This window comes from Trachurus trachurus (genome assembly GCF_905171665.1).
Source record: "Trachurus trachurus genome assembly, chromosome: 24".
NCBI lineage: Eukaryota > Metazoa > Chordata > Actinopteri > Carangiformes > Carangidae > Trachurus > Trachurus trachurus.
In genome coordinates, this window is record NC_139910.1 from 27789969 (window position 1) to 27805522 (window position 15554).

The 15554-nt window shown below is 40.8% G+C and overlaps 1 protein-coding gene across 1 annotated transcript in view; it reads right to left on the reverse strand.

The window, feature by feature from the left end:
• LOC311007572 (uncharacterized protein) overlaps positions 1-15554 on the reverse strand; it is a gene marked incomplete at both ends in the record, with an annotated part of 56609 nt that overhangs the window by 37385 nt on the left and 3670 nt on the right. Inside the window, 14 exons of the mRNA XM_084000809.1 lie at positions 2598-2768; positions 5722-5874; positions 5970-6014; positions 6172-6342; positions 7699-7851; positions 7947-7991; positions 8149-8319; positions 8635-8787; positions 9128-9193; positions 9391-9435; positions 9593-9763; positions 13968-14120; positions 15138-15182; positions 15340-15510. Coding sequence (XP_083856935.1) covers positions 2598-2768; positions 5722-5874; positions 5970-6014; positions 6172-6342; positions 7699-7851; positions 7947-7991; positions 8149-8319; positions 8635-8787; positions 9128-9193; positions 9391-9435; positions 9593-9763; positions 13968-14120; positions 15138-15182; positions 15340-15510 — 1713 coding nt within the window. The remainder of the gene's footprint in view (positions 1-2597; positions 2769-5721; positions 5875-5969; positions 6015-6171; positions 6343-7698; positions 7852-7946; positions 7992-8148; positions 8320-8634; positions 8788-9127; positions 9194-9390; positions 9436-9592; positions 9764-13967; positions 14121-15137; positions 15183-15339; positions 15511-15554) is intronic.

Consider the following 15554-nt stretch of genomic DNA (forward strand, 5'->3'; position numbering starts at 1 on the left):
CTCCAGAAGTAAACATCCCACAACCATCAGTGATGGCTTAAATTAACAAGGACATTTGAAATAGTTCATTTTGTCTCTTATTATTATTTTAATTAAACTTGGGGCAGTAAAAACACACTTTTTGTGGATACTTGTATTGCTTACTTGTTGACACTAGGGGGAGAGGGAACCACAGGAACCAGCTGGGTGCAGGCTTAAGCTTTGCCCAGTCAGGGATCATTATATATCAGGTCACACCTTAGAGTCTCTGCTATTGGACCAAAAAGTTTTCACCCCCGTGACTTTGATTGACAGGCGACGAGAGATGCGCAAAGCGGGTGCGCAGTCTGACGGATAATAGCTCATAGCATTAGCACTGCGGGTAAACGTAACCATTAACGGATTATCTGGTCACGATGGATTAAATCACCCATGCCTGTTTTGTCGAGCACATCTTCAGCTTGAAAAAGAGGGTAAGCTTGTAATTTTATTCAGTGTTTTAGTGGGTTTGTGACTGACAAATGTCCGTCTTTTTCGGCACTCGAAAATGACTTCCGGGTTTGTTTGTGTTGAGTGATCAGGCTTGTTTAAACCTTTAATGGGGTAAAAACTGCATTTTTGTGCTTTGCTTTTGTTTATATGACAGTTTATGATTTTTTGGTGGTGAAAGAAGAGGTGTACAGATGGTACATATATGTTAAAATCACCTTCGTTGTTGACGTGACGTCACTTGTGGGCTGCCGTAGTCTGATATTGTTTGAGACATTTTCAGTGACTGTGAAAAAACCGTAGCACCTAGAAACTTCATTTTTTTTTCTACATGTTGCCGAAGGTGTCCTTAAAAGGTCTGTGGTGGAGTTTTCATTACAGCATGCCTACGTTTCGTTATATTAAGGACGCCGTTCATGTGTTATTGATTTGGGACGCCGGCGTCCCAACCACTAGGGGGCCTGCGTGAACAGGTTAAAAAAACGACACACAACATTACATATGTTGAAAATAGTGTACTGTAGGCTATGGCATTGTGTGTGCCTTACAGTTTTATCAATGAATCTACACTCACTAGCCTATATGTCGGCCCGCTTCAAAACTCATTCCTGTGTGTGTGTGTGTGTGTGTGTGTGTGTGTGTGTGTGTGTTGGAAGCGAACTTCAGCGTCGTTGCTGGCGAATCAGCTGTTGTCCTGATACACACTGTGACATATTTTTTCATGATGATTCTGAGAGCTTATAGATGACGGCGTAACGTGTGAGGCCGTTCAGTCTAACTCTGAAGGCTGATGAAGACCTGATGAAGTTTGGTGCGAGTATGACAGAGGTTTTCCTCAGACCATATACCTTTTCATCTGAGGTCTGACACTGAAGTCTGATCCTGAGGATGTCCTAAAATGTACACCGTACCTATGTTTTATCGCCCAGCCCCAAAGTGACACAGACCCATTCATTCACAAGAAATCATCCAGCTGCACTCTCAAACAAGGTGCTGAGTGAGAAATCTGCGGCACTACTGCACAGTCTGTAGTTGGCTCATTTTAAAAACACATTTTGGAGATGACGAGACAGATGACCGAAAAAAGAGAGTGAGACGTGGGCTATAGTCTACTGTAGCTGCCGTCGTTACATTTTGTCATTGAAAAACTAGGCTACTATATTATTTACTGTCTGCAGCTAGTTCTCCTTTCATCCTCTTGTATTCTGTATCATGAACAGCGACACTCCTAATCGCGGCTACATTGTGTGACGTGTCAGCATTGGCCCCAAAACGTCTGAGCAGTATTTAGTACGGTGCTGCCACCTAGAGGAAAACAGTTGTGGTGAAAAGACACGCGTTCACGCGATCCTGCAGTGCAGGAAAAACCCCGCAATTTTGAACCAGTAACATCTGTACACAGTCTAGCAGTCAAATGGACAACCTTCCTGTCACAAGGCCACCTCTAAATAAGTGACATGTAAAATTGTTAACAATAAATCAAGTAACTACACTGTGAATAACATGTTAGTTACAGTAACATGTCATTTTTAAGCACTTGTGTTCACACATGTTGTATACAGGTAATTATAAGGAGGTATGATGTAAGAATCATTTCATAACACTTGCATACAGTATTAAAAGTGATGTGACATTGTCTGAAAACACTGACTTGTGACAATAGTTGGTGTTGTAGCTGTTGTAGTGTTCATAACAGTTGTTGCGGTAGGTGTTGAATCTGTGAACAAAATACAATGTGTAAAAATGGTGATGAATCTGTATCATGCTGACAATAGAAAATAACTGATTCATGCTCAGATCACTTACTGTAAATGTTTCAAGATTAAATGTGAATTCTAATTAATTACAAATTAATCAATGACATTAAAAGGAAAATGAATCAACTAACACACAATCTTTTAATGAAATATCTTGTCAGGCTTACTTGTTGTTGGTGTCACGGTTGTTGATGGGAAACAGGTTGTGGAGTCTGTTGGTAGGTGAAACATCTTTGTATCAGTAATGTATTTGTAGTTGACAGGTGGAGCATTGATTACTGTAGGTTTTATTAATCTGATTATTACATAGAATGATTTTATCATCTAGTCCACAATGTTGTCCTGTCACAAAATATGTTTGCATTCACTTACTGTACTGATCAACAGGCTGACAATACTGTCCATCAGGAGGGAAGGCACTGATGCAGTCACAGGTGTCAGAAGTGCTGTTGTCACAGAATCCATACGTAGAACATTGGTCACATGACCAAAGGTACTGATCCTCACATCTGCACTGGAAGCCACCACCGCTCGGAGAGCAAACTGACATGGAAATGAGAGAAAGAGGGATTTTACTGATGAGGAAATGTTTCATGTCATTTCAATCACATACAACGTGAGCAGCACGGATTTGTGTGTAAACCCTGTGCAGCGCAAATTTACGTGGATTTCCGCAGTCATCAATCTTTTAGTAGTGCTGATTTTTTCGTAGCTACTCACAAAATCTACACCTGCTCCGGACTGTGTGTAGCGCTTGTGTAAATGTAGGAAAGCAAATAAATACTGCTTGTCACTGTTGAAAATTACAATTTTAATCCGTATTACTCTCTCTCATGTTCAAAATACGCCGACGCCTTTGAAACGTGTAAACCCACGTAATTTAAACATGACAAACAATTAGAAATATTTGGAGAGAGAGACGTTTTAGGGATCGGACACGCACAAACACGTCAAGGCTCTATCTAATGATGATAATAATCTGATATAAAACCGTAAAAAACTTTTTTGTGTTGCTACACGCTCGGTGGGCGCACACTTCACCCTGCGCAGCAGCGCAGTCGGCACCGGTTTGGATGGAGCTGTGACAGACGGCTGGTGCTTCTGTAACAATATTAACCTGCCTATATAACTTCATGGGCCCTAGTTTCTTAGACGGGTGAAGTCTAACCTCAGCGCAGCTTCGCCACGTCAACGGGGTGTGGCCCAGGTCCATTTCGCAAGTCTGGTGGGCCGCGCAGTCAGACTTAGACCAGCGCAAGCCCTCCCCTCGTCCCTCCTACCGGCGCAAACGGTGAAGAGGGAGGAGACAGGGCGGGAGGGAGACAGGAGGAGGAGAGAAAGGCGTGGAGTGGGTTTGACACAGCCGAGTCAGATCTTCACCAATCAAATGAGCTCCTCTCCTCACCTTTAACTGCGCGGAGGGTGATGCGCGCTGCAAGTTTGTCATTTTATACTTGGACATGGACTGAGGAGACAGCGACGCCAGAGGCCGAACCTCTCCCAGGAGGAAACAGCTGTGCGGTCCGGAGGTCCGAGCTCAGAGTGACCAATAATGAGTTTACTAATAATAATACAAATATCCTTAATCAGGTTTGATCTGATACACTGAGAACCGCTGCCCAGTGTAAAAAACAACAACTCATAAACTAATAAAGGAACTCACATTTATTCAAACCCTGTGTAAGCAAGATGAGAGGTGTAGGCTACACTAATCACAACATAAACAAACACCATACGGGATGAAATCAGCGTAAAGGACGCTCTCTCTCCCCCCCCCCCCCCCCTCCCCTCTCTCTCTCTCTCTCTCTCTCTCTGTCCGTCTCTTTTTTTCTCTTTTTTTTCTGTGATAGAGATGCTGAGTATACTGTAGTAGGCTATATACTGACTATCTGATACCGAGGCTGTTGTGGTGGACTAAGAGAGATGAAGATTTGTGTTTTGTTTTTCATTACGGCTGCGTGATGCGGTCGCTCGCGCTAATGAATTAATAAGTAAATAAATAAATAAAGCGATCATCACAAGGGCAGAGTGGTATCTCAACACGGCAGCGACATGCAGTCATCCACCCTCAGTCCTGCTTTTGGGACATCCACAGCTGCTTTTCAGTGCCAGTTCGTCCCTGCTGTGTTAATTCAGGTGGAGTTTCCTTTACGCGCCGACAGCCTTTGATCTCTGCTTTGATCTGACTCAGATGTGACGGGACAATCTATATAGATATAAATTCACGTGTTGATTCCGTTAGTTGCATTAAATAGTGGTTATTGTGGATATTTATTGCATTGAAATGTGTCTGGAACTGTGGAGATCTGCCTGTGAGGTCTTGGTGACGTGTGTGCACTGCAGGTCAGTCAGCCAAACTTCCACTGCACCTGCTGCGCTTCGCCCTGCGCTGAGAGTAGACCTGGTTTGAGGTGGCGAGCTTTCAGCGCAACCTCGGCGGGACATTTTCGCACAAAACTTCCACTGCACCAAGCAGAATCTGTGACGCCTCCCCCTGCTGCGCGGCCACACCTATCTCAGCGCAGCTCGATCTGCCAATCTTCCAATCTGACTTTGAGCTAGGCTGCGCTGGTCGAAACTTGCATTAGACCGGCTGCGTTACCTTGCGCCACCTGCACTGCGCCAAGAAACTAGGGCCCCATGTGTTGATACAACCTTGCTCCTCTACAGCTGAGGCTGTGAAGAGCCTCCTCCTCCCGTCGCTGCTGTAGCTCTGTAGTTGTGTGTATTTTTTTTTTCATGTTTCATATCGAACTATTCTGGCTTTACTTCTTAAACGGTTCTTTAATAAACCAAGGATACTTAATTCATTAAATCTGTTTTTTCCCTCCACGCCTTTGACCTGTCCCAGTCACACCACGACTAACAGAAGAGAATTAAATATTTTTTCTGGACTCCACTTCGACTTCGATCCCCGATCTATCTCTTTTTTTCTCTCTCTCCCTCTTTCCTCGTTTGCGTCATGGCCGCAAGTGAACAGGATGCACCTACCTCCTAATATGGTAGTCAGGATCTCCTTATATGGCTATTCATGTCTGGAGATCTATGCTAATTGCTGATCACCGGGGGCGTGTTGTTAGTTTACGATGGGTTGGCATTCATCATCTTACACACGTGTTTACGATCAAATCTGAGTTTCCCGCACCGTTCATGAATCCGGAGTAGAGTTTTAGTAGAGTGAGCTTTTATGTGCAAATCTACACTCAGATTTACTAAAGTTTCATGAATGAGACCCACTGTAGCCTATACATAAATCCTGGGTTAACTGCCAAAAGAAAAGAAAAGAAAAACAACAGAATAAATTTCACATCTATCTTATAAAGAAAGTCAATCATTTAGTGGCTGAATTAGGGCATAATTTTCCTGGAAATTGGTAGAGACCATAATAGATGTACAATGAGAGAAAACTGTCGACTTTGATTCGTTGACTGTTTGCTACAAATATAATGATGTCATTCAAAATGTTTCTGTGAAACCACATTTTAAAACATCCTACCTGTAGTAATGTTGACCTCAAAGATTTGGACGTTGCTGCTGATGTTGACGGGGTAACTGATGTTGCTCAGAAATGTCCTCAGTTGATTGATTACAGAAACATCTGAGACGTTTAACTCAATGGAAATCAGGTATTCATATTCAACCAGAGGAGCTGAAGAGACAGAAAGTCAAGATGATGTAAAACTAATGCTGAGTATAATACTAATGGTCACACTATCCTTTGATGAAATATCTTGTCAGACTTACTTGTTGTTGGTGTCACGGTTGTTGATGGGAAACAGGTTGTGGAGTCTGTTGGTAGGTGAAACATCTTTGTATCAGTAATGTATTTGTAGTTGACAGGTGGAGCATTGATTACTGTAGGTTTTATTAATCTGATTACATAGAATGATTTTATCATCTAGTCCACAATGTTGTCCTGTCACAAAATATGTTTGCATTCACTTACTGTACTGGTCAACAGGCTGACAATACTGTCCATCAGGAGGGAAGGCACTGATGCAGTCACATGTGTCAGAAGTGCTGTTGTCACAGAATCCATACGTAGAACATTGGTCACATGACCAAAGGTACTGATCCTCACATCTGCACTGGAAACCACCACCACTCGGAGAGCAAACTGACATGGAAATGAGAGAAAGAGGGATTTTACTGGTAAGGAAATATTTCAAGTCATTTCAAGCACACACAACAAATAACTGATGTATAAATGCTAGGTTAGATGTCAACAAAAAAGAAGAATAAATTGAACAACTATATAATGAATAGAGTCGATCACTGAATAGATGAATTGAGGGATGATTTTCTTGAACAGTGGTAAAGACCAAAATAAAAGGTACAATATCTCTCATTTATCAAACCTGTGTAGGGTCTGGTGTAGACCCTGGTGTAAAAATCAACATACTCCAGTTGTCACTTCTGACATGGATACATGGAAGGCGGCCAGAAGAGGGACTTTACTGACATTACCTCATTCAGCAGGGAGAGGGCAGCATTGCACTTATCTGTACATTAATAGAGTGATAGTTTTTTGCGATTGGTGAATGCATAATCACTGGTGAATTGGGCTGAAGGCACATGATGGCTGATGGAGGGTTGTGAGACACCGGCCAGACCCCTGATCTCCCACTGGCCCAGAACTCCACCATGAAGATTACCTGCACCGCCACAGGTAGTGACCGGAGCGACTTGTCTCCCTCCTCAATCAGAGCTCCAGTGTGGAGCAGAGAAAGCAGCCGTTCATCACTCTCCTGCAGGAGATCTGGTCTCTGGAGAAACTTTCTCTCAGTGATATGTACTGCTCTAACAATAATGGGTCTGTCATTGACCGCCAAAGATTCTGTTTAAACAGCTGACTGATGAGCATCTGTCCTCACCGTATATCTGTCAGGCTACACATAGTTTTTAATTAACCCCAGTTGCTCAGAAAAAGTGGATTTAAGTTCTTAACACAGGTTTCATACTTTTAAATCATGAATATGTGGCTGTAGACTCTTTTTTTTCACTAAGAGGAACAGCACCAACATGAAGTCTGCATCTTTGCATTAGCATGATATATTAAAAATGACCACACACACACACACACACACACACACACACACACACACACACACACACACACACACACACACACACACACACACACACACACACACACACACACACACACACACACACACACACACACACACACACACACAACCATACTATGCCCTGCATGTAATACACTGATTCAGATTTGCGTACACCACGTCAGGCCTGGTGTGAGATTTTGCATATGCTATGCTCATGTTCAGATTGCTAAAGGCCGATCTTTGTGTCACATTTGGCGCACACCCATTTTTGGGTGTACTCGCCTTTGATAGATGAGGGCCAAAGAAAGAAAATGGTGGACTCTGATTTGTTGGTGGTTTTGCTATAAATATAATGATGTCATTCAAAATGTTTCTGTGAAACCACATTAAAAACATCCTACCTGTGGTAATGTTGATCTCAAAGATTTGCACGTTGCTGCTGATGTTGACGGGGTAACTGATGTTGCTCAGAAATGTCCTCAGTTGATTGATTACAGAAACATCTGAGACGTTTAACTCAATGGAAATCAGGTATTCATATTCAACCAGAGGAGCTGAAGAGACAGAAAGTAAAGATGATGTAAAACTAATGCTGAGTATAATACTAATGGTCACACTATCCTTTGATGAAATATCTTGTCAGACTTACTTGTTGTTGGTGTCACGGTTGTTGATGGGAAACAGGTTGTGGAGTCTGTTGGTAGGTGAAACATCTTTGTATCAGTAATGTATTTGTAGTTGACAGGTGGAGCATTGATTACTGTAGGTTTTATTAATCTGATTACATAGAATGATTTTATCATCTAGTCCACAATGTTGTCCTGTCACAAAATATGTTTGCATTCACTTACTGTACTGGTCAACAGGCTGACAATACTGTCCATCAGGAGGGAAGGCACTGATGCAGTCACATGTGTCAGAAGTGCTGTTGTCACAGAATCCATACGTAGAACATTGGTCACATGACCAAAGGTACTGATCCTCACATCTGCACTGGAAGCCACCACCGCTCGGAGAGCAAACTGACATGGAAATGAGAGAAAGAGGGATTTTACTGATAAGGAAATGTTTCAAGTCATTTCTAGCACACACAACAAGAACTCAGTGTATAAATACAAGGTTAGATATCGACATAATACGATGAATACATTGAACAACTATCTGATAAAGAAAATCAATCATTTCGTGGATAAAGTTTCATTGGAAATTGGTTGAGACTCAAATAAAAGGTACAAAAATGGAAAATGGTGGACTTTGATTTGTTGGGTGTTTTTTTTTTACAAATACATTGCAGTCATTAAAAATGATTTTGTGAAACCACATTAAAAACATCCTACCTGTGGTAATGTTGATCTCAAAGATTTGCACGTTGCTGCTGATGTTGACGGGGTAACTGATGTTGCTCAGAAATGTCCTCAGTTGATTGATTACAGAAACATCTGAGACGTTTAACTCAATGGAAATCAGGTATTCATATTCAACCAGAGGAGCTGAAGAGACAGAAAGTAAAGATGATGTAAAACCAATGTTGGATCATGTATAACTAATTTTTGTCTATCAACCAAGTGAGTTCCTACACAGTCTAGCAGTCAAATGGACAACCTTCCTGTCACAAGGCCACCTCTAAATAAGTGACATGTAAAATTGTTAACAATAAATCAAGTAACTACACTGTGAATAACATGTTAGTTACAGTAACATGTCATTTTTAAGCACTTGTGTTCACACATGTTGTATACAAGTAATTATAAGGAGGTATGATGTAAGAATCATTTCATAACACTTGCATACAGTATTAAAAGTGATGTGACATTGTCTGAAAACACTGACTTGTGACAATAGTTGGTGTTGTAGCTGTTGTAGTGTTCATAACAGTTGTTGCGGTAGGTGTTGAATCTGTGAACAAAATACAATGTGTAAAAATGGTGATGAATCTGTATCATGCTGACAATAGAAAATAACTGATTCATGCTCAGATCACTTACTGTAAATGTTTCAAGATTAAATGTGAATTCTAATTAATTACAAATTAATCAATGATTAATGAATCAACTAACACACAATCTTTTAATGAAATATCTTGTCAGACTTACTTGTTGTTGGTGTCACGGTTGTTGATGGGAAACAGGTTGTGGAGTCTGTTGGTAGGTGAAACATCTTTGTATCAGTAATGTATTTGTAGTTGACAGGTGGAGCATTGATTACTGTAGGTTTTATTAATCTGATTACATAGAATGATTTTATCATCTAGTCCACAATGTTGTCCTGTCACAAAATATGTTTGCATTCACTTACTGTACTGGTCAACAGGCTGACAATACTGTCCATCAGGAGGGAAGGCACTGATGCAGTCACATGTGTCAGAAGTGCTGTTGTCACAGAATCCATACGTAGAACATTGGTCACATGACCAAAGGTACTGATCCTCACATCTGCACTGGAAGCCACCACCGCTCGGAGAGCAAACTGACATGGAAATGAGAGAAAGAGGGATTTTATTGATGAGGAAATGTTTCAAGTCATTTCAAGCACAGACAACAAATAACTGATGTATAAATGCTAGGTTAGATGCCAACAAAAAAGAAGAATAAATTGAACAACTATATAATGAATAGAGTCGATCACTGAATAGATTTTATTTTATTTATTTAAACCTTTATTTTAACTCGTTGGTCACTGAGGTTTCCCTCATTTACAGGGACGACGAGTTTACAAGCAGCAGCAGAACACAACAATAACAGTTAATAACAACAGTTAATAGTTAATAACAGTTGCAAGATGATTTACAAAGGTCAGACACCATATGTTTGAAATCAGCAAGAGTAGGAATAATCTCCAGCCCCAAAGTATGTTGGAGAACATTCCATGAGTTGGGAGCATCAAAGGAAAAGGCAGATTTACCAAACTCTGAGTGTACAAAAGGGACTTTAAGAAATAATAAACCACTAGAGCGAGTAGAATAAGATCCAGAGCGCCATTCTAATAAAGATGAGATGTATGGGGGCTGTTTACCAGTAAGGGCCTTAAAGCTAAACATATACCAGTGCTTCATGCGTCTGTCAGAAAGGGAGGACCAACCAACTTTTTCATAGAGTAAGCAATGATGAGTGTCATAACTATCCCCGGTTATAAATCTGAGAGCAGAGTGATAAATGGAATCCAGAGGTTTGAGGGTTGTAGCTGCTGCATGTCTATAAATGATATCACCGTAGTCCAAAACTGATAAAAAGACTGATTCTACAATTCTTTTCCTGCTGAGTAATGGGAAATAAGCTCTGTTTCGGTACAGAAAGCCAACCTTCTGTCGCAGAGTGGAGGCAAGGACATTAATATGCAATTTAAAAGTTAGCTTTTCATCAAGCCAGAGACCAAGGTATTTATATTCAGTGACTTGTTCTATGGATGAGCCATCTATGGTTAATAAAAGTGTATTGGAATCCAGGTTACGGGAACGAGTGAAAAGCATAAACTTGGTCTTTTTTTCATTTAAGACTAATTTCAAATTAATAAGAGCCTCTTGCAGAAATTTAAATGAGAGCTGCAATTTCTCAGTGGCTAAATGTACAGAGTCAGCAATGCAATATAGAATCGTGTCATCTGCATACAAATGGGCATGACAGTCATTCAGTGAAGAGAGAATATCATTGATATAAATGGTAAAAAGGACAGGACCCAGGACAGAGCCTTGTGGCACACCTTTGGTTACAGGCAGGAATTCAGAACAAAAATTACCAGACTTTACACATTGGCGCCTAGAAGATAAATAGTCAGCAAACCAATCACAGGCACTAGCATGTAAACCAATATTATGTAAAATATTCAACAGTATTTGATGATCGACTGTATCGAATGCTTTCGACAAGTCAACAAAGAAAGCAGCACAGTGTTTTTTCTTGTCTAATGCTGTGATTATGTCATTGGTAACCAGAGTGATGGCTGAAGTTGTACTGTGATTGGCTCTAAATCCTGATTGTTGGGGACTGAGTATTGAGAAGGTGGAAAGAAAGCCCTTCAGTTGATTGTTTATCAATGTCTCAAGCACCTTTGCAAGGCAAGGTAACTTAGAGATGGGACGATAATTGTCTGGGTTATCCCTGTCTCCTCCTTTGTGCAGGGGAATGACATGGGCGGATTTCCAAACAGGGGGAAATTTGCCGGTAGAGATGGAAAGATTAAATATGTATTTGAGTGGCTCTGCAATAAATGGGGCTGCCAGCCTGATAAAAAATGGTTCTAAATTATCCTCACCAGTAGAGCTTCTAGGATTAATCAATAGTAGCTGGTGTAGTACCTCTTGCTGAGAGACAGGGTTAAGAGAGAAGCAAGGGTTAACAAACAATCAGAGCTGACAAATTGTGGAGCAACAGTGGGCCTGAAATTCTGATCGAACAGAAGGCCAGCATCAGCAAAATGTCTATTAAATGCTTGACAGATGTTGGTTTCGCCTGAGACATCACAATCATTTACACACAGGTGTGTCGGCAGAGCACTGGAAACTTTAGGTTTAAGTAGTTTTACTGCATTCCAAAATTTAGCAGGGTTGGAAGAAGAGTTAGAGATCAGATAATTAAAATACTCGGTTTTAGCTTTCCTCACAGCTGTAGTACAGCGGTTACGAATCTGACGAAAAGTGAGCCAGTCATGAGAGTTACCAGAATGTCTAGCACGAGACCAAGCTAAATTTCTGTCCTTGAACAAGCTAGACAGTTCCTGTGAGAACCAGGGTGTTACTCGGTTCTTAATTCTAATTTTCCTATGGGGAGCATGTTTGTCTACTAACGAGTTAAATGTCATTACAAAGCTGTCTGTAGCAGTTTGGAGGTCAGTGGCTTGGATTTTTGATTCAATATTACACGAAGCAAGGTCATTGAGGAAAGCTTGGCTGTCAAAGTTATTGAAATTCCTCCTTTTAACAGTGTGTGATTTTGTTTTTGGCAGCTGTATGCTCCTGACACATGCTGTGGGGCAATGATCACTTATACCTTGGTCAAATACACCACAAGCAGAGATTCTATTACTATTGTTCGAGAAAATCAAATCAATAAGGGTAGACCGTGAATAATTGTTAGTATTTGGTCTGGTGGGCTCAGTAACAAGCTGACATAAGCCAAGATTCCCACTAACTTCTTTTAAGTAATTTGAGGCACCACCCAACCAATCAAGATTAAAGTCACCCATCACAATCATTTCAAAGTCCAAGTATAAGGAAAGTATTTCGGCTAGACAATCAATAGAGCTTGAGTCAGCTGAAGGAGGTCTATATATACCAACAACACAAAAATGACTATTCTTCCCCAAAGCAACCTTCAGAATGAGAAGCTCAAAACATTTTGGGATGGAGACAGATTTTAGGACTGAAACCTCAAGGTTTGATTTGACATATATTGCCACACCACCTCCCTTGCCAACCCTGTCACATCTGAAGATATTGAAGTGATCCAGAGCTACTGAGGAGTCACTGACAGATTCTTTCAGCCAAGATTCAGACACAACTAAAATCTCAGGATCAGACTGTGACAGGAGAATTTTAACATGTTCTAGTTTATCACGATGTAGAAGGCTTCTTATATTCAGGTGAATTAGTCCTAGGCCTTTTCTTTGCTTGAATTGAGGGATGATTTTCTTGAACAGTGGTAAAGACCAGAATAAAAGGTACAATATCTCTCATTTATCAAACCTGTGTAGGGTCTGGTGTAGACCCTGGTGTAAAAATCAACATACTCCAGTTGTCACTTCTGACATGGATACATGGAAGGCGGCCAGAAGAGGGACTTTACTGACATTACCTCATTCAGCAGGGAGAGGGCAGCATTGCACTTATCTGTACATTAATAGAGTGATAGTTTTTTGCAATTGGTGAATGCATAATCACTGGTGAATTGGGCTGAAGGCACATGATGGCTGATGGAGGGTTGTGAGACACCGGCCAGACCCCTGATCTCCCACTGGCCCAGAACTCCACCATGAAGATTACCTGCACCGCCACAGGTAGTGACCGGAGCGACTTGTCTCCCTCCTCAATCAGAGCTCCAGTGTGGAGCAGAGAAAGCAGCCGTTCATCACTCTCCTGCAGGAGATCTGGTCTCTGGAGAAACTTTCTCTCAGTGATATGTACTGCTCTAACAATAATGGGTCTGTCATTGACCGCCAAAGATTCTGTTTAAACAGCTGACTGATGAGCATCTGTCCTCACCGTATATCTGTCAGGCTACACATTGTTTTTAATTAACCCCAGTTGCTCAGAAAAAGTGGATTTAAGTTCTTAACACAGGTTTCATACTTTTAAATCATGAATATGTGGCTGTAGACTCTTTTTTCACTAATAGGAACAGCACCAACATGAAGTCTGCATCGTTGCATTAGCATGATATATTAAAAATGACCACACACACACAACCATACTATGCCCTGCATGTAATACACTGATTCAGATTTGCGTACACCACGTCAGGCCTGGTGTGAGATTTTGCATATGCTATGCTCATGTTCAGATTGCTAAAGGCCGATCTTTGTGTCACATTTGGCGCACACCCATTTTTGGGTGTACTCGCCTTTGATAGATGAGGGCCAAAGAAAGAAAATGGTGGACTCTGATTTGTTGGTGGTTTTGCTATAAATATAATGATGTCATTCAAAATGTTTCTGTGAAACCACATTAAAAACATCCTACCTGTGGTAATGTTGATCTCAAAGATTTGCACGTTGCTGCTGATGTTGACGGGGTAACTGATGTTGCTCAGAAATGTCCTCAGTTGATTGATTACAGAAACATCTGAGACGTTTAACTCAATGGAAATCAGGTATTCATATTCAACCAGAGGAGCTGAAGAGACAGAAAGTAAAGATGATGTAAAACCAATGTTGGATCATGTATAACTAATTTTTGTCTATCAACCAAGTGAGTTCCTACACAGTCTAGCAGTCAAATGGACAACCTTCCTGTCACAAGGCCACCTCTAAATAAGTGACATAATTGTTAAAGGTGTACAGAAATGGCCGTTTGTCCTGTTTGTCGCGCCGAGTTGTCACGAGCTGCAACACGAGTTTACCCGAGTAAGGAAAACGAATTTGATTGGTCGTTATTGAGTGGGCGGGATATTCAAAGCTTGGGGCGAGACCGAGCTCTGTGTGTGTGTGTGTTGTCTCAGTTTGAATGACGGATTACGGATCCAATATCAGTGGCTGGTGAATCGTGTGCAGGCTGACGTATAATCCGTGCGCCTGCATTATCCAATGCGAAAAAAAAGAATACACACTTTCATCCCGGATTTACTCAAAAATAGAACTTTGCACAAAGTTTGGCCTACAACGTCTGATAGATGAGTTATTACATTCATTTTATGATCCAGAGTGGGCTTAAATTAAATTTTCTTTTCTGTACACCTTTAACAATAAATCAAGTAACTACACTGTGAATAACATGTTAGTTACAGTAACATGTCATTTTAAGCACTTGTGCTCACACATGTTGTATACAAGTAATTATAAGGAGGTATGATGTAAGAATCATTTCATAATACTTGCATACAGTATTAAAAGTGATGTGACATTGTCTGAAAACACTGACTTGTGACAATAGTTAGTGTTGTAGCTGTTGTAGTGTTCATAACAGTTGTTGTGGTAGGTGTTGAATCTGTGAACAAAATACAATGTGTAAAAATGGTGATGAATCTGTATCATGCTGACAATAGAAAATAACTGATTCATGCTCAGATCACTTACTGCAAATATTTCAAGATTAAATGTGAATTCTAATGAATTAAAAATCAATCAATGACATTAAAAGGAACATGAATCAACTAACACACAATCTTTTAATGAAATATCTTGTCAGGCTTACTTGTTGTTGGTGTCACGGTTGTTGATGGGAAACAGGTTGTGGAGTCTGTTGGTAGGTGAAACATCTTTGTATCAGTAATGTATTTGTAGTTGACAGGTGGAGCATTGATTACTGTAGGTTTTATTAATCTGATTACATAGAATGATTTTATCATCTAGTCCACAATGTTGTCCTGTCACAAAATATGTTTGCATTCACTTACTGTACTGGTCAACAGGCTGACAATACTGTCCATCAGGAGGGAAGGCACTGATGCAGTCACATGTGTCAGAAGTGCTGTTGTCACAGAATCCATACGTAGAACATTGGTCACATGACCAAAGGTACTGATCCTCACATCTGCACTGGAAGCCACCACCGCTCGGAGAGCAAACTGACATGGAAATGAAAGTAAGATGGGAGAGTCATTTCAAGTAC